General features: G+C 30.7%; 1 protein-coding gene across 2 annotated transcripts in view; it reads left to right on the top strand.

The window, feature by feature from the left end:
- The window catches only part of LOC107450784 (glutamate receptor ionotropic, kainate 2), a 38,678-nt gene that overhangs the window by 16,690 nt on the left and 2,531 nt on the right, over positions 1 to 19,457 (top strand). For both annotated transcript variants that reach the window (XM_043046359.2, XM_043046360.2), the window contains exons 9-14: positions 1,053 to 1,163; positions 1,942 to 2,151; positions 3,574 to 3,935; positions 5,677 to 5,875; positions 12,262 to 12,484; positions 15,138 to 15,400. In XM_043046359.2, the coding sequence (XP_042902293.1) occupies positions 1,053 to 1,163; positions 1,942 to 2,151; positions 3,574 to 3,935; positions 5,677 to 5,875; positions 12,262 to 12,484; positions 15,138 to 15,400 (1,368 nt within the window). The remainder of the gene's footprint in view (positions 1 to 1,052; positions 1,164 to 1,941; positions 2,152 to 3,573; positions 3,936 to 5,676; positions 5,876 to 12,261; positions 12,485 to 15,137; positions 15,401 to 19,457) is intronic.

Here is a 19,457-nt window from a genome sequence, read left to right as displayed (position 1 = left end):
TATATATAATATTCATCACGTTAATATTATATCAATTTCAATGCTTAAAAGTCTATTGAATTTTAATTTATTAAAATTTTGATACTTTGAAACTTTTTTTATTATTATGAGCATAATTATTATGCTACTTTATGTCGTAATCCTTAATGTATACATCGATAAATTTTATTATAACAATTTTTATATCAAATATACTGCCGTCGGGATCCAATTTAAACAGCCAATACTTACCGCTTAAAGATTTGACAAATTTTTCTTTTTCTCTGCTTAAAATTAATGTGAAAACTTCCGTTTAATTAATAACAAACCTCGAATCAACGAATCATTCAAGCATTATTTGTTTGGTGGTTCTGTCAAAATTAAATAATATTTTAAATCAGAAAGTGTTTTCAGTGACAATGTCATTTTTATGAAAATATTATTTTTCATTTATTTATTTATCAATGTCCCACTTTCCTCGAATTTTCAGTTTAAAAAATGTCAAAGCTACATTTTTTCTTGGAAACTGCACAAGAGTAATTCAGTCACCAGAGCTTGGTATGATTTGTTACGTAAAAACTAATGTCAGAAAGTTTGCTTCGTGAAAGCTTATGAGGAAAACTATATAAATTTTGGACAAAAATGTGGAGAGAATATATATAAAAACAAATCTTTGAATGCATTTTGATTTTAATTACTATTGAAACCAAGTTTTAAAAACAACTGCAAAATATAATTTCAAACAATGATATTTTCAGACACACAACTAAACTAATTCGTTCAAAATTCATGGTATTTTTAATTTCCGAATAAAAGTGCAAATATTTTCTGGTTTTGGATATTTTTGCGTCGTTGCATATTAAAACTATTTCCTAAAGTAATTTTATCAAGATAAGGATAACAGAAAAAGGAATAGATTTTTTGTTTTGGTGCCCGAAATTAATAATAAACTCTATTTAACGAATTACATTCTGCATCAGAATACGATTTTCTATTTTAAACTAAATAGTGTTAATTTAATAAATCAGTATATATATATATATATTTTACTTTAGTTAATTTTATTATTGCAGATTGGTACAGTTGGTCCTGGGAGACATATAAATATCACAAAGTTGATAACACCAGAGGTTGCCACAACTTATCAATTTTCGAATCGGAAATATATTATAACGACAATATTAGTAAGAATTTCTGAACCATTCAAAACATTGGTGAACTTTCACACTAGTATGTTTGTTATATTTGTTAAAAATTTTATTAAAGTGTCAATTTAAACATTATCCTAGTGCAAATTTCTGCTTTTTATTAAAAACAAAAATTGAAGAACTTAGTGATAAGCGATATCTACAATCTTAAACAATATTAAATTACAGCATTAACAAAATAACATGCGATTTTCATAATTCTTATGAGCTTATAAAAGTTATTAATTCTTATAAAACGTTTGGCCTATCTTTAACTAGCTTTCTTTATATTAATAGTAAAAATTGTTTAAAATATTTTTAAGAAATTCTGCCAAGGTAGAACTTGTAGAAAATTTCGCTTAATTTGCAATTTCAAATACTTTCATATTTTTTTTAATTATTGAAAATATTTGTTTTCATATATAGCAAGTTCTTCTGTGTAAATGATAACTTTACTTAATTTAAGGCGAATAGGTGAATTTTTCCTAGTGAAAGTCTTTTTCAAGGATTCTAAACTTTAATGAAAACTATGTTCCCCTTTCTTAACATTAAAATAGCAGTAAATTTAACTGATTTTAAGATTCAATGACTAAAAGAATTTTCACCAGTATATGTATAATTGATTTTTAACTGTGCATAAAATTTTAAGCCTTGCATGAATTATAACTTTTTAACTGTGCATAAAATTTTAAGCCTTGCATGAATTATAACTTAGTTCCTTAATATTACAAAACGTTTTAAGGTTGGCAAATATTAACATAAACTTTGCTTACAGGCCAAGCCATTTGCTATGTTGAAGTATTCCTCGAAACAACTGAGTGGCAATGAAAGATATGAAGGATTCAGCATTGATCTTATAGAAGAGTTATCGCACAAGTTGAAATTCTCGTATGAAATCCGGGAAGTTGAAGATAGTAAGCACGGATATGAAGTTGATAAAGCTAGAGGAATATGGAATGGCATGGTTGGGGAAGTTTTGCGTGGGGTAAAATCTTTAAAAATCATTTTAGTCAAATCACGAACTCTTTGGCTTATAAACAGAAAATTTAAAAGAAAAGATTAATTTTAAGCATTTGAAAATTACTATCGTTTTCCTTTACCAAATTCTAACAAAGAGAAAAAAATGTGGTTTTCTTTCAAGTATCCTAAAAAGCAGTTAAACTGATTATAATAGTTGTTGCAGGCACGCTCGTACACTGAAGAGCCAAAAAAACTGGTATACCTGCCTACTATCGTGTAGGGCCCCCACGAGCACGCTGCAGTGCCGCAACACGACGTGGCATGGATTCGATCAATGTGTGAAGTAGTGCTGGAGATAATTGACACCATGAATCCTGCAGGGCTGTCCATAAACCAGTGGGAGTAAGAGGGGGTGGGGATATCTTCTGAACATCACGTTGCAAGGCATCCCAAATATGTTCAATAATGTTCATGTCTGGGGATTTTGGTGGATTTCCGATACTCACGGTATACTCGTGAAATGGTCGTACGTGAAAATCCAAATTTCATTGCTATCTCGGAGATGCTATGTCCCATCTCCCGTGCGCCGACTATAACACCACGTTCAAACTCACTTAAATCTGTATAACCTGGCATTGTAGCAGCAGTAACCGATCTAAGAACTGTGCTAGACACTCGCTGTCTAATATACGCGTTGCCGATCGCAGCGCTGTACTTTGATTGGCTCCACACCCCTTTATTTGCGTACTCATGTCTGTACCAGTTTTTTTGGCTCTTCAGTGTATAAACTTTTGTTTTGGGAGAAAGAGTTATGACTTTAGCAAGTGTCACTTTATTTAAGGTATTTAATATATATCGCTGTTGTGACGACAATTTGTTTTTGTTAATATGCAGTACAAAAAAAAAAACGGACCATTCTGAATAGCTTTTGATCTAATGACTCGACCTTAATGTTCTAGAATTCAATCTAAATGGTTCGAGATTGCGATTTCAAATATGTAAATTAATTAATTTAGACTATATTTTAAGTTACGAAGCAAGACACAAAACGTACCTTTTCTAAATAAGCATATTCTTTTTTGATGAACTCGGATTTTTGATTCTCAAAATATAGGGGGAAGCTGCAACCAAAATATAGGGGGAAGCGTTTCACAGTAGACCAGTTTAACGAGAACCGATACCGTACACCTTAACTCCTTGATATCATTGTTCTACTGGAAACCGTAACACAACGATCAGACGACATAATAGGAATAAAATTTGTTTTGTAATCACCACCCCAGACTTTAGTGCTGCAATTTATTAACAAATAAAACTAAGAATAGTATTTAAAAATTTTCAAATAATCTTTTTGAATTATATTTTTGAGATGGTGAAATTTAATTAAAAATATAACCCAGTTTTTTAATTTATTTATATGGGGATTATTTTTACCGTCTACTCTTAGGTTGCTGACATGGCCGTAGCTGATGTGACAATCACTTCTGACCGTGAAAAAGTTCTGGACTTTTCGCATCCATTTATGAATACAGGGATTAGCATTTTGTTCAAGAAGCCAACCGAGAAAGTAAAATCTCTCTTTTCGTTTTTATCACCTTTTTCGACGGAAGTATGGTTTTTTGTGATGATGGCGTTCACGGGTGTCAGCTTCATCCTGTTTCTGGTCGGTAGACTGAGCCCATATGAGTGGGAGAACATAAATCCTTGTCGACAAGATGAGAAAATCGAAGAAAATTGTTTCACTATATTGAACAGTATGTGGTTTACAATAGCATCACTTATGCAGCAGGGCTGTGAAGTAGCTCCAAGGTAATTATTAATAGTTTCAGATAAAATTTGTAGGAAAAATGGATCAGTTCTGACAAAACTATTCATTTTAACTAATATTTAATGGGTGGGTGTTTATTTGCTTGGGATTCTTTTTCAATAAATTCGTTATGTACGTATAAATGGGATTATTTCGTTTCTAGAGGCCATACAAATGTTACCACAGTACTTCTTACCTAAATTAATTAAACATATCTTTGGCATCAGCAATAATTTGGTGACTTAAAGCTCTATAAAAAAGAATACTACCGTCGAAATCAACATTTTAAATTGAAAAGCTTCCTTAAGAAAAACAATTTTAAATCGCTGTTTTAAATCATTTTATATATTATGATTAGTATAGACATGAAATACTTATAAATGTTTGGCTGAAAATAGAAAGCATAAGATATTAATTTGATATCAATTTAATGGGAAGAATTTTTTCTTCTTTTATTACTCATTAATTTAGCATTTATCTCCAATTTTTCTTAATAACTGGACTGAGTGCTGTTGGGAGAATTACTTTCACTGGAATGGAAAAAAGCAAGGTATAAGAAATGATCTAAAGTAGACAAATATTTATTCAGATGATCAAAATATTATGTGAATAAATTCACGGATAAAATCTTCACGGGCAAAATTTCTATGTTAGACAGCAAATTCGCAAGTGAAAAATGCGTTCACAATATTGCATAAACATAAAAAAATGTCTTGCAAAAACTGTATTTATACAAATTAATATCGATATGATGTTGCACTACAAAGTATTAACACGATGAAAATGTTATAAAATAATGTGACACACGAGATATTGTCCAAAAGAAAGTTTACTTTATTTATTCGTGATTTTGTTTATATTTTTGGTGAGACATATCATATTCTTAAATCTATAAATGAGAGCTTCGTTTAGTTAGTGTAAATTGAAAATAATAAATGGTTGGATATTTAATAACCATTGCATCAGGGCAGGATAGTACTAAAATTCTTATGGATCAATTCTATTGAAGAGAACAATGTAGGCCGTCATGATTAGCACTCTGTAATAATTGAGTATCAATCAATCCATGCTCAACAAACATCTATGTTCATAATTGAGGAATTTCCAAAACTATTTTTGTTGTTGTTGTTTCTAATGCCATTTGCCACACTAGCAAACCTGCTTGGTGAAACCGAGCAAATTTAAGGCAGAGGGTGCGTTCCTTGTTTTTTCAATGGCGCCATCTATGACCAAGAATTCGTCTTAAGCCACACACACGTCACACCCGTTTATAGGGCGGACCCATTCATACATCCATTCATTCATCCACAGATCGTAATTTTTGACCTGGATCAGAGAACGATCGATCTCCAATCCAGTACTCCCAGAGGTATTGATTTGTTATCGGAACATGAAGGACTTTGCGACTCGACAGATTTAACGTGCATCAGTCACCATTTTACTACACGGGGAGTCTTCGGCCGGCAGGGTCTGAACCCATGAACTTTCGGACATGGGCCCAGCGCCCTACCAACCAGGCTATCCCGGTTTGGTATAGGTATATTTTTGGGCCATTTTTGATATAGGTATATGCTATACGTTACAACTTCTAAACTTGCAGTTTGCCAGATTCTTTTTATGAAATGCATTTACATATTATTTTTGAGTATATACGTAACTAGAGAAATCTATAATGAAAAATCTGACTTGATTTCATGTTAAAAGTCTTTACGAAAAATAATTCTATATTTGTATTAATTTCAGGTCTTCATCCACCAGAACTATATCAGGAATTTGGTATTTTTTTACATTAATCATGATTTCGTCTTACACTGCCAACTTAGCTGCATTTCTAACTGTAGAGAGAGTTGTCTATCCCATTGAATCCTACAAAGATTTAATAAAACAAACTAAAATTAAGTATGGTTGTCTAGAAAGTGGATCAACGCGAACCTTTTTTCAAGTAAGTTAGCTCTGGTCGATTCTTTACACTTCTTTAACTTAACTATTTGAGTTACTGAAACTTTGAATTAAATGGAAATTGATTCCATGGTTTTGTCTCACTCACGCCTGAAATATTTTTGTTTGTACCTATGTCAGAAATATTTTAGTACCAAAGACTATAGCAAATTCCTTAAAAAATTTTAAATGTCATCAATTAAATTTAATTCATATTTATTAAAAAAAACGAGTATAATTTTTTATTTATCCTTTTGACGAGGAAAAGATTTTGAATATGATTTTTCACTTTGTTTTAGCCTATGTTAAGAAAAACATTAAATAATATACAGAGTTCTATTATTCTTTAGTATAAGCTTAAAGGTTTGATATTACGGTAAATGAAGGCTTTAAAATTTAACTTTTGAACTCAAAATTTAAGGATTGTTTTAGTACACTTATAGCTCTTGCAGGTACAAATGCAAGGTATGGCCGAAAATTAGACGATTCGGTGACAGGGCTCGTTTTGTTTTTTAACGAAAAGCAGGAGAGGACTATGATTGAGCCATATTTTAGAAAATTTAAAAAATATTTTTAATTGCAATGAGCAGTCAACGAGAGCGAGAGCGTCTTTTGTGATGGCATTTTATAGAAGTGGCAACAGTTCTTTGGAAGATACTGTAGCATGATATGGGCGATAATAATAGGAGACATGCCGAGGGCGTAGGATGGATAGTGGGCACCTAAAAGACTTTATTTTTGGGAAATAAATTTTTTTTCTGCTTGAATAATAAATCGATAAATGTTTGCTGTATTTAAAGCACGTAAATAAGAAAGGTAGGAATAGCCTGGTTAGTAGGGAGTTGGGCCCATGTTCAAGAGTTCCTGAGTTCGAGATCCGCCGGCCAAAGACTCTCCGTGCAGTAAATGGTGACTGGTGCACGTTAAATCTGTCGAGTCACAGAGTCCTTCATGTTCCCATAACAAATGATACCTCTGAGGGTACTGAATTAGAGTTTGACCGTTCTCTGGTTTAGATAAAAATTACGATCTGAGGATGAATGAATGGATGTATGAAAGGGTTCACCCAATGAACGGTCTGTGACGTGTGTGTGGCTGAAGTCGAATTTTTGAAAATAGATTGCACCACTGAAAAACAAGAAACACTCCCTCTGCCTTAAATTCATTTTGCTTCACTAAGGCTTGCTGGTATTGGCAAGTAGCATCACTACCACACCTTATAGAAATGAGTATTGTAATATTGAACGTAGCAGAAAGTTGCATTTTATTGCAACAGTATTTAAACGAGTCATTAAAATCAAATCTGCAACGAATAGGGAAAAGAATTACCAAGTTATTACATTGTGAATTCCCACTTCCTTACTTCCGTCAGTTTCTTTATCTGCATCTAAGAATTTGCTTCATTTTACATGTTCTTATTTTAAAAATTACCTTTGAAATAGAGATTTTGTTCATAAGATATTACGAATTAAAATTAAAAAAAAGTAGAGGAAGAAATAAAATTAATAACGAAGTATTAACGTTGAGGTAACTGAAAAAATNATGGTTCGAGATTGCGATTTCAAATATGTAAATTAATTAATTTAGACTATATTTTAAGTTACGAAGCAAGACACAAAACGTACCTTTTCTAAATAAGCATATTCTTTTTTGATGAACTCGGATTTTTGATTCTCAAAATATAGGGGGAAGCTGCAACCAAAATATAGGGGGAAGCGTTTCACAGTAGACCAGTTTAACGAGAACCGATACCGTACACCTTAACTCCTTGATATCATTGTTCTACTGGAAACCGTAACACAACGATCAGACGACATAATAGGAATAAAATTTGTTTTGTAATCACCACCCCAGACTTTAGTGCTGCAATTTATTAACAAATAAAACTAAGAATAGTATTTAAAAATTTTCAAATAATCTTTTTGAATTATATTTTTGAGATGGTGAAATTTAATTAAAAATATAACCCAGTTTTTTAATTTATTTATATGGGGATTATTTTTACCGTCTACTCTTAGGTTGCTGACATGGCCGTAGCTGATGTGACAATCACTTCTGACCGTGAAAAAGTTCTGGACTTTTCGCATCCATTTATGAATACAGGGATTAGCATTTTGTTCAAGAAGCCAACCGAGAAAGTAAAATCTCTCTTTTCGTTTTTATCACCTTTTTCGACGGAAGTATGGTTTTTTGTGATGATGGCGTTCACGGGTGTCAGCTTCATCCTGTTTCTGGTTGGTAGGCTGAGCCCGTATGAGTGGGAGAACATAAATCCTTGTCGACAAGATGAGAAAATAGAAGAAAATTGTTTCACTATATTGAACAGTATGTGGTTTACAATAGCTTCACTTATGCAGCAAGGCTGTGAAGTAGCTCCAAGGTAATTATTAATAGTTTTAGATAAATTTTGTAGGAAAAATGGATACGTTCTGATAAAATCATTCCTTTTAATTAATAATTTTAGATAATATTAGATAATATTAGGAGGGGAGTTTATTTGTTTGGGATTCTGTTTCAATAAATTTTTTATATACGTTTAAGCAATTCTATTTCGCTTCAAGAGGCCATAAAAATATTACCACAGAGGCCATAAAAATATTACCTCCTTACCTAAATTAATTAAGCATATCTTTGGCATCAACAATAATTTGGTGACTTAAAGCTCTATAAAAAAGAATACTACCGTCGAAATCAACATTTTAAATTGAAAAGCTTCCTTAAGAAAAACAATTTTAAATCGCTGTTTTAAATCATTTTATATATTATGATTAGTATAGGCATAAAATATTTATAAATGCTTGGCTGAAAATAGTAAGCATAAGAAATTAATTTGATATCAATTTTGGGTGAAGAATTTTTTTTCCTTCTTTTATTACTCATTAAGTTATTATTTATCTCCAATTTTTCTTAATAACTGGACTGAGTGCTGTTTGGGAGAATTACTTTCACAGGAATGGAAAAAAACAAGGCATAAAAAATTATCTAAAGTAGACAAATATTTAATCAGATGATCAAAATATTATGTGAATAAATACACGGACAAAATCTTCACGGTCAAAATTTCCATGATAGACAGCAAATTCGCATGTGAAAAATGTGTTCACAATATTGCATGAACATGAAAAAATTTCTTGCAAAAACTGTATTTATACAAATTAATATCGATATGATGTTGCACTACAATGTATTAACACGATGAAAATGTTATAAAATAATGTGACACACGAGATATTGCCAAAAGGAAATTTTACTTTATTTATGCGTGATTTTGTTTATATTTTTGGTGAGACATGACATATTCTTAAATCTGTAAATGAGAGCTTCGTTTAGTTCTTTGGTAGTGTAAATTGAAAATAATAAATGGTTGGATATTTATAACCATTGCATCAGGGCAGGATAGGTCTAAAATTCTTACGGATCAGTTCTATTGAAGAGAATAATGTAGGCCGTCCTGATTAGCACTCTGTAATAATTGAGTACCAATCAATCTATGTTCAAGAAACATCTATGTTCATAATTGAGAAATTTCCAAAACTATTTTTGTTGTTGTTTCTAATGCCACTTGCCACACTAGCAAGCCTGTAAGGTGAAACCGAGCAAATTTAAGGCAGAGGGTGCGTTTCTTGTTTTTTCAGTGGCGCCATCTATGGCCAAGAATTCGTCTTAAGCCACACACACGTCACACCCGTTAATAGGGCGGACCCATTCATACATCCATTCATTCATCCACAGATCGTAATTTTTGACCTGGATCAGAGAACGATCGATCTCCAATCCAGTACCTCCAGAGGTACTGATTTGCTATCGAAACCTGGAGGACTTTGTGACTCGACAGATTCAACGTGCATCAGTCACCATTTTACTACTCGGGGAGTCTTCGGCCGGCGGGGTCTGAACCCATGAACTCTCGGACATGGGCCCAGCGCCGTACCGACAAGACTATCCAGGTCTGGTATAGGTGTATATTTTTGAACCATTTTTGATATAGGTATATGCTATACGTTACAACTTCTAACTTGCAGTTTGCCAGATTCTTTTTATGAAATGTATTTGCAAATTATTCTTGAGTATCTACGTAACTAGAGAAATCTATAATGAAAAATCTGACTTAATTTTATGTTAAAAGTCTTTATGAAAAATAATTCTTTATTTGTATTAATTTCAGGTCTTCATCCACCAGAACTATATCAGGAATTTGGTATTTTTTTACATTGATCATGATTTCGTCTTACACTGCCAACTTAGCTGCATTTCTAACTGTAGAAAGAGTTGTCTATCCCATTGAATCCTACAAAGATTTAATAAAACAAACTAAAATTAAATACGGTTGCTTAGAAAGTGGATCAACGCGAACCTTTTTTCAGGTAAGTTAGCTACAGTCGATTTTTTATACTTCTTTGACTCAATTATTTGAGTTACTGAAACTTTGAATTAAATGGAAATTGATATCATGGATTTGTCTCACTCAAGCCTGAAATATTTTTTGTTTGTAACCATATCAGAAATAATTTAGTAACTAATGTGGCTACAGCAAATTCATTAAAAATTCTTTCAATTTCATCAATTAAATTTAATTTATATTTATAAAAAAAACGAGTATAATTTTTTATTATCCCTTTGAAGTGGAAAAGACTTTGAATATGATTTTTCACATTGCTTTTGCCTATGTTAAAAAAAAACAAACATTAAGTAATATAGAACATTCTATTATTCTTTAGTATAAGCTTAAGGTTTTGGTAATATGGTAAAAGAAGGTTTTTAAAATTTAACTTCTGAACACCAAATTTAAGGATTGTTTAGGTACACTTATAGCTCTTGTAGGTACAGATGCAAGGTGTGACCGGAAATTGGACGATTCGGCGTCAGTGCTTGTTTTGTTTTTAACTGAAAGGAGGAAGGACTATGCTTGAGCCATACTTTAGAAAACTAAAAAAATATTTTTAATTGCAATGAGCAGTAAACGAGAGCGAGAGCGTCTTTTGTGATGGCATTTTATAGAAGTGGCAACAGTTCTTTGGAAGATGCTGTAGCTTGATATGGGCGATAATAATAGAAGACATGCCGAGGGCGTAGGATGGATAGCGGGTACCTAAAAGACTTTATTTTTGGGAAATAATTTTTTTTTCTGCTTGAATAATAAATCGAAAAATGTTTGCTGTATTTAAAGCACGTAAATAAGTAAGGTAGGAATAGCCTGGTTAGTCGGGAGTTGGGCCCATGTCCAAGAGTTCGTGAGTTCGATATCCGCCGGCCAAAGACTCTCCGTGTAGTAAATGGTGACTGGTGCACGTTAAATCTGTCAAGTCACAAACTCCTTCATGTTCCCATAACAAATGATACCTCTGAGGGTACTGAATTAGAGTTTGACTGTTCTCCGGTTTAGATAAAAATTACGATCTGAGGATGAATGAATGGATGTATGAAAGGGTTCACCCAATGAACGGTCTGTGACGTGTGTGTGGCTGAAGTCGAATTTTTGAAAATAGATTGCACCACTGAAAAACAAGAAACACTCCCTCTGCCTTAAATTCACTTTGCTTCACTAAGGCTTGTTGGTATTGGCAAGTAGCATTAGAAACAATAACAACAAAGTAAGTAAAGTTAACCAACAAAGCCGATTCACTACCACACCTTATAGAAATGAGTATTGTAATATTGAACGTAGCAGAAAGTTGCATTTTATTGCAACAGTATTTAAACGAGTCATTAAAATCAAATCTGCAACGAATAGGGAAAAGAATTACCAAGTTATTACATTGTGAATTCCCACTTCCTTACTTCCGTCAGTTTCTTTATCTGCATCTAAGAATTTGCTTCATTTTACATGTTCTTATTTTAAAAATTACCTTTGAAATAGAGATTTTGTTCATAAGATATTACGAATTAAAATTAAAAAAAAGTAGAGGAAGAAATAAAATTAATAACGAAGTATTAACGTTGAGGTAACTGAAAAAATTCAGGAGAAAGAGTTACAATTTGGAATTATCTAATAAGAAAGTCCCTGAAGTGTCTCGCGAATTGTGCAGACTTTAATAATACAGTTTTCCTTTGTTTTAAATAAATGAATCAATAACTGTATATTTTGCTTTTATATCGATGATATAAATTATTAATTATCAAGGCACGAAAAAATATTTCGCTAAATGCTCGGTAATGGAGTTAATGTGCATAGAGTTAATAATGCAGTAGGAAAAATAAATTTCAAGATTTTTAAAAATACATTAAATATCAAATTTTAAATAAAATCTTGGCTCGTTTTAGAAATTTTAAATTAGAATATTTCATTTAAATGTAATTTGAAAGCTTACAGTTTTGATTCAATACAAGTGTAAAAGCTTACAAATTTAATAAAGTGAGTATTTCTACTGAATATTACTGTCGAACTTTCAGAGTTCTTCTATTCCGACCTTTCATAAAATGTGGGAGTACATGAGCGCCAATAAAGAAGTTCTGATGAAGAGCAACGAGGCAGGCAAGGAGAGAGTTTATGAGGGAAATTATGCTTATCTCATGGAGGCAGCCTCTATTCAATACCTGACCGAGAGGGAGTGTAACCTCACACAGATCGGAGGCTTGTTAGATCACAAGAGTTATGGTATAGCTACAAAGAAAGGTAGTTTAGTGTCACTGTCACCAACTAGACATCTTTATCAGAATAAAGTTCTGTGTTGACTGTGTTTGTATTGTGTCATTCCTGGTATGGCTTATATGTGTTTAAGAAATTAGGTAATTAAATTGAGATAAAAAAGTCGCGTGTTTAAAATTGGATTTCTCATGAACTATTTGATAGATTTCACCCCAATTTTGTAATTCGCCATGAAAATCTAAATTCTTTAAAATGACTTAAAAAGTTGTATACCCTACAATTCAAAATGTTTTCGATTATTATTAAAAAAAATAGTATAAAATAATAAATATTTACCGAAAGTAAATTTTTGCATGGAATTAACTTTGGATAAGCGAATTTTATAATTGTGTGCAAAAATTTAAGTCACTTAAAAAATAATTTTTTATTTTGTCAAAAAAACTTTAAAATGATATTAAAAATTGAATGCCTTACAATTCGAAAGTTTTTTGACAGTAATTTTTGAAAAATTTAAGAATCTGTACTAAAAGTTATTTTTTGAACAGAATTATATTTGGATAAACTGATTTTATAAATGCATGAAATTTTTTTTAATTCACTTCCGAGGGTCCAAATTTTAGATCATTCTCTTGACCAAATTAAGGGGATGACCAAATTATGACCAGACTAAATAACCAAACTATTTCTCAACACACTGCTACCCACTAGATTTTGGGGGTTAGAATTTTGAAACCGTCTAAAAATATGTATGTTTATTCAGAAAAAATACGCTTTTGTGTCTGATTTCTAACTTAAAATATCTTTTGCACTAATCAAATAGCATATTTGAAGTAGCCCCCTTGAAACATTGAGTCCTTGCCAGTGAAAATCTGATTGATAGATCAAAAGTTATTCAGGGTATTCCGTTTTTTTTCGAGAACTGTATAAATAAAATTTTTATAGGTTTTATATAAAACATAACTGTTGGTTATCTTTTTATGTAATATTCTATGTAAATTCTATATTTATTTTGAGGATTCGTGTTAAGTATTAATTACAAAAACGTAATTCATATATTCTAGTCAATTACTTACTGCTTCAGCGATTACAGGTTTGCAAAGATGGGCAGAGGTAATTGGACGCTTGGAGCTAACTTCAAGGTTAGAGGTTAGGTTAAATATTCAAAATAGGATAAAAAGATAGTAGGTTTAAGACACAACCTAACCACAAGAGTAGAATTGGGATAAATTTTAAATCCGAATTTTAAATTACTTTTTGAATAATAAGTAAATGTCAAGTTTTATAAGCGAAAACAATAGTATTTGAAAAAACTTATATTAACTGTTTTTATAAAATCAAACATATTGAGAGTATAAAAAACTTCATTATTAAATTTATCTTATCTAAAAAACATCTAATTCAAACAGAAATTAAATTCAAGTGCAGTGTCATTGAATGTAGAGTGGTTGCTCATTTTGGCTAGATGCCTCGGATAACATCCCTTGTGCCTTTCTGTTTGTACACTGCTGTAAATTTGTCTTTCCAATGTTTTTTTTGCAGCTTAATAAATGCTTAGTATTTCAGATTTGCTTTTGAAATGTTATTAGCTAATGGGACCCTTTCTTTCCTCGACAGCCTTGTCCTAAGTGTTGTGTTTTCATGCACCTCATATTGTATTTAACATTCAACTAGCATCCAGAACCATTAATTTATACATGGGTGTGACAGTCAAAAGGGGTGAAACCTGATTTATAACATGTTTGTTTAGTTACTAATTATAAATAAAAGTAATATATATAGATGAATGAATGGATGTATNATATATATATATATATATATATTTGAACTTTAGATATATTTGATAAAGCGATTATTTAATTAATTATTATGCTGCTAATTGAAGCAAAGAAAGTTTTCACTAATATTCCCACAAGTAGTTTTGTAAATATTTTTGGATAAATGTTTTCAAAATAAATTTAGATGATACGAAAGAATTCAGAAGTTTGCAGTTCACACACTTATTGGCTCGAGAATACTATTTTAGATAAAATATTTAATAGTAAAACAGAATTTTCCAATACTTTCCGAAAACATTTGGGTGCACATGGGTGCAAAAGTTTTTAATTTTTAAAATGTTTTGAAAAAAGTAATTTTTTATTAACAAAATTTATTCAGAATCCACTACTTTAACTAAAATACCTTAATTAAACAATTTAAAACTAGTTTATCCGTTCCCTAAATATAAAGTTCTTTTGTCATGCGTGGCTAACAGAACTTCCCAATTATGACCTGTTTAGAAGCACACGAGGAAAAAGTTCATAATAGGTGAGTGGCTCTAGCGGCGTAATTCGACATTTTTAGGAATGGGTTTCTAATCAAACCTCTTTGTTATCGAAATGAAAGATTCAGAAAAGGTCAACATTTCGAAATGGAAATGATAGTGTGATCTTCCTCATTAAGATTTTACCTTTTCTGACTACTAGGAAAAGTTAAATTCTCTGAGTGCAAATCTGGCATAAAAATTTTATCACTGGCTTAAACGTTTTGATACTCTATTATAAATCAAAAACGTCTTTTGTAACAGATAATCGAAGCATTTTGATTGAGCATTTTTGGTAGAGTTGGTAAAATAGTGTTGGTGACTTTTTAATAGTTGTGTATCAAAAATTTCATATTTCAAATTTCATATTCATATTTTCAGGAAATGGATCTTTAAGTGCATGGCTTTCCGGTGGTATACTGAAGTTGCAAGAAGAAGGAGTTCTTCACACTCTTGAAGAACGTTGGTGGAAAGAAAAAAGAGGTGGAGGCCAGTGTGTTGTGAAACCATCTGGTTCTGTTCGAGAGTTGGGACTTAGCAATGTTGGTGGTGTCTTTGTTGTGTTGTTAGCCGGGGGTATGCTAGCTGCTGCTGTTGCTACTCTAGAATTTTTGTGGAAATTTAGAAAATTTTCATCTTCGCAGGTAAAGATTTTTGTTTATATACATTTTCAATATTGCATGTCTTTTAGAAATTGAAAAAATAACTGAAAAAATTAATTCAGTTTCATAAGAATCAGTGATTTTTAAAAATCTTTAAACGCTCATAATTTTATGTTTTATTTATGGTTTTTATGCATTTATTATTATTTTTTTGGATAAATTTTTCATGGCTTAATGTAATGAAAATTATCTTCTCTTTCAGCATTATCTCTATAATATTTATACGTTATACACTGAGAAAAAGTATGATCAAAACTACCAGAATAAAGTAAAATTTATTTTGTTTTTTTATCTATCTGTAAGAACACCAAAAAGCACAGTAATTTTTACCGATTCGCTTTGGTAATGGTTTTGGAAAATTAACACTAAAATATTGCTTTATTATATGCGTTAAAATCCGATAAATATGGTAAAATTTGGTAATTTTGTAATACCTTAGAGCATGGCAACCCTTTATTATTAATAAAATTTACTTACTTAATTAATTTAAATAATCACGGTTAAATTTACTTTTCAGTTTTCTATTTTTAATAAATGTGTGGTAATAAAATGGTAATTTCGAAAACCAGAATTTTTAGTTAGCCGTTAATATATAAATGATTTAAATACTGAATATTTTGGCTTTATTTCCAGCATTATGTTGTTTTTTTTTACCGGAAATGTATTTACTATAAAGTAATGGAATTTTCCGGAATTGCTTCTTTCTTGTAAATAAGGATACGTCCAAGAAAATTTTAATGTGTATTATGTTTAATATGCAAATTAAAACATTTTTGAGAGGAAACCTTGCAAATGTCAGGTCTGCTAAAAGGGTAAGGTGAATGCATTTTAACGATCGAAAGTTTAGGAAGCTTAATAATTCTATAACAAAAAGCTATTAAATTCTAGTTGATATTGACAAAACAAATAATAAATTAAATTATCCACATGAAAAAAGATTCGTACAACTAATCATGGTAACAGACATGACTTATTAAAACAGTACTTAGCACTAAAAAGCTGCTGTTTCATTTACTAAGCATGGGACACTCGAAATAACGGCTATTATTTTTTTCTGAGGTAAAAAATGAATTAATAATTTCAATAATTAAATTGATTAGAATTGTGTAATTTAAAATAATGTAAATAATTGTTTAGTAACTGACGTGGCAACCGTTTCCGGAATCGTGGTAATTTGTTATGCGAAAACTTATTATTTTTCAAAATTGTTTTTATAACTTCTTTAGAATGTAATTTACAGTATTTATCAGTATTGCCAAACTTTAATACCCCAGGGCAGAATATTTCAAAGAAAACATCTTAAGTCTTATGTTTAAGGCAGCTGCATTTTCAGTTCCTCTCTAATTAATTTCCTTAAAATATTTTTCTTTCTTGATTAATTTTTGATGAATTTATTTTTTTTGTATTTGAAAATTTTTGTCAACGCTCATATAATAAGAAATAATCAGACAAGCTAAACATCTTCTAGAAAGAAAATGTTTTTCTGGAGTACAACAAATAGCACCAAATTATGAAAATGACTTTTTGTGTGTTTAAGCATTAAAACATATTGACAAGTAATGAAATTGAAAGTAATAGCCAATAAATTTATTAAACTCATTTTTCTAAAATTACCGAACAAATATTTGTTAAGAACTAATTTTCTTTGAGAGAGGGATGTTTTAAATTCACTTAAGTGGTAAGGTGTTTGAAAGTCTATGTAATTTTTCTCAAATTTTATTAACAATGAACAGAGGGATCATTATAAAGGATTTTGATAAGCGATGTTTATATTTTTACTCCGTGTTCGTGCCTTAGATGGCATTTTTGCGCATTGTTGAACTTTTTTTCCTTCATATTTCATATTTTTAAATATTTTTTTTATATTCTAGGGAATTTTTCTACATTTCAGCTTTTTCCCTTATTTATATGAAAGTTATTTAAAAGTTTTGTCGGTTATATTTCAATTTTTAATATCTCCTATAAATTAATATTGTTAATTTTGACCATTTTACATTTCTTTCGAACTCTAATAAAAACTGTATCTCAACTTCTCCTAATATGATTATAGTATGTATTGTATTTCATTGAGTATTGTGTTTTCGCCTTATGTAATATATTATGCATATACATTTCATATAAATTTCTGAAATCAATATTGGTTCAGATTGAGATTCTTAGATTGAAATGAACTAACTCTTGAAATTTAAATTGAATTTAGATTGAATCCTAAGCAATATTGGATTTGGAAGGTATTGGAAATTTAGATTGAAATTGGGACAATCTAATTCTGCTTAAAGGGACATTCTGCTTAATGGGACATTCTCGCCTTTTAAGAGCAGTTTGAAGAATTTTTTGATTCATAAAAATCCTGTCTTTACTAATCAATGTTAAGCCTCTTACTACGAAAGCCAGCAGTTAACAAAATCAATATAGGTTAATCAGTTTATGCATTATACATTTTCCATGAATTTAAAAACACATTATGCATAAATATTTCAATACATTTCTAAAGGTTTAAAGCATGAAGCAAACCAAACATAAGCAAGCTGAAGAGATTACAACTTGTTTTTGTTTAAATCAGTTATAAATACAAAATTTAAAATAATTTAAGTAGTAACAGTATTTGGAAGAGTAACATTTCATAAGAATATTCGAAATGATACAATATTTAATGCAGAGTAATTTAGCAAAGTGGTTACAAACTTGGAGGCAAAGTAGGGAACATCATAAAGATTGAGAATGACATAGCAAGCCCATGGTCTGAAAGATCCTCACATACCGCTAGAGGGCTTTCCTATAACATACAGTCTACTCGTGTGCATTTAAATTATCCCAAACTTTGGTTTTTAGTGATTATATTCGGAAATTGTATTGAAAGGAGCCAAGAAGTAGCTGTTTTAGAATAAGTTACTCATTTGGTTAACAAAATGGCTCCCCCTACAAGTTAGTCACAAAATGAATGGTAGATAGGTTAAGTTAAGTTCTTATCTTAAGTTCTTATCTTAAGTTCTTTTTTATATATCTGCACCGTTAGAAATTCCTGTTCTTTTTACAGACTTCCTTTGTATATTTGACGGTTTAAAGCTGTTTCATTGACAAAATGTTTTTTTTTATGTTTATCATTTTAACAGGATTTAAACCGTCAGTTTAAATTATTACCATGCAGTAACCGTTCGATACCTCTTCTTGAAATAATTTTACGATTATTTTCTATAATTGCTCTTACTTTTCAACAGTTATTTTATGGTATTGAAGATAATATAAATAAAACTGTGATTCTATTTTATTGTCAAATTGATATTCTACCTGATTATTGTATTTTTTTAATATATAAGTTAAGATTGCCAGACATTTTTACATGGGTGGGTTTTTATATTTTCAAATCTTTTTATCTTAAAGGTCTTAAATATTAAGACTTTTAGGATTTTTTTTACGGAGATACTAGAGCTGCGGAAGCTCAGAGTCAGAGCGCTCGCCTCCTAAAGAGATGACCCTAGTTCAAAACCTCCATTTGAGCAGCCGTACTAATGCTTCTTGCACCAACCACTATGCTACATAATTATTTTCTCATTTTTGCTGTTGTTGAAATAACAGAGTTTGTTTGTAAACATAATAGTCCTTGTCTGTTTAAGAGATAGGCTTCTGTTTTTAAACAATAGTATTTTTCTGTGAAGTAACAGTTTTATGCTGGCACATCAGCTGACAGTTTTTTTCCTTATATTTAACAGATTTTTTTTTACAGTGCGTGAATTAGAAAATTAACTACGAGTGCAATTTTCCGCCAACTGTCAGTGTAATTTTGGGCAAAAAATGTTTATTATTTAGAAAAATGAAAATACCAATTAAAGTGAGCACTAACAGCGGATCTTTAATGGGAAAAAGCCCCCAGAAGCGTACGATATTTATGGCTTCAGTTTGAAAAGCAATTCTTAATTCATATGATATATCTTACCTCTGTATCAAATTTGAGACCAATTCAGTGAGTCGCTCTATAGAATACTATAACTGATTCATCATACGCAGTTATTCAGTAAAATAAACAGTTTTATACTGGCAC

Source organism: Parasteatoda tepidariorum, chromosome 5 (genome assembly GCF_043381705.1).
Source record: "Parasteatoda tepidariorum isolate YZ-2023 chromosome 5, CAS_Ptep_4.0, whole genome shotgun sequence".
Classification (NCBI taxonomy): domain Eukaryota; kingdom Metazoa; phylum Arthropoda; class Arachnida; order Araneae; family Theridiidae; genus Parasteatoda; species Parasteatoda tepidariorum.
Note: the sequence above shows the minus strand (reverse complement) of the source record. Positions and strands in the feature narration are given on the sequence as shown.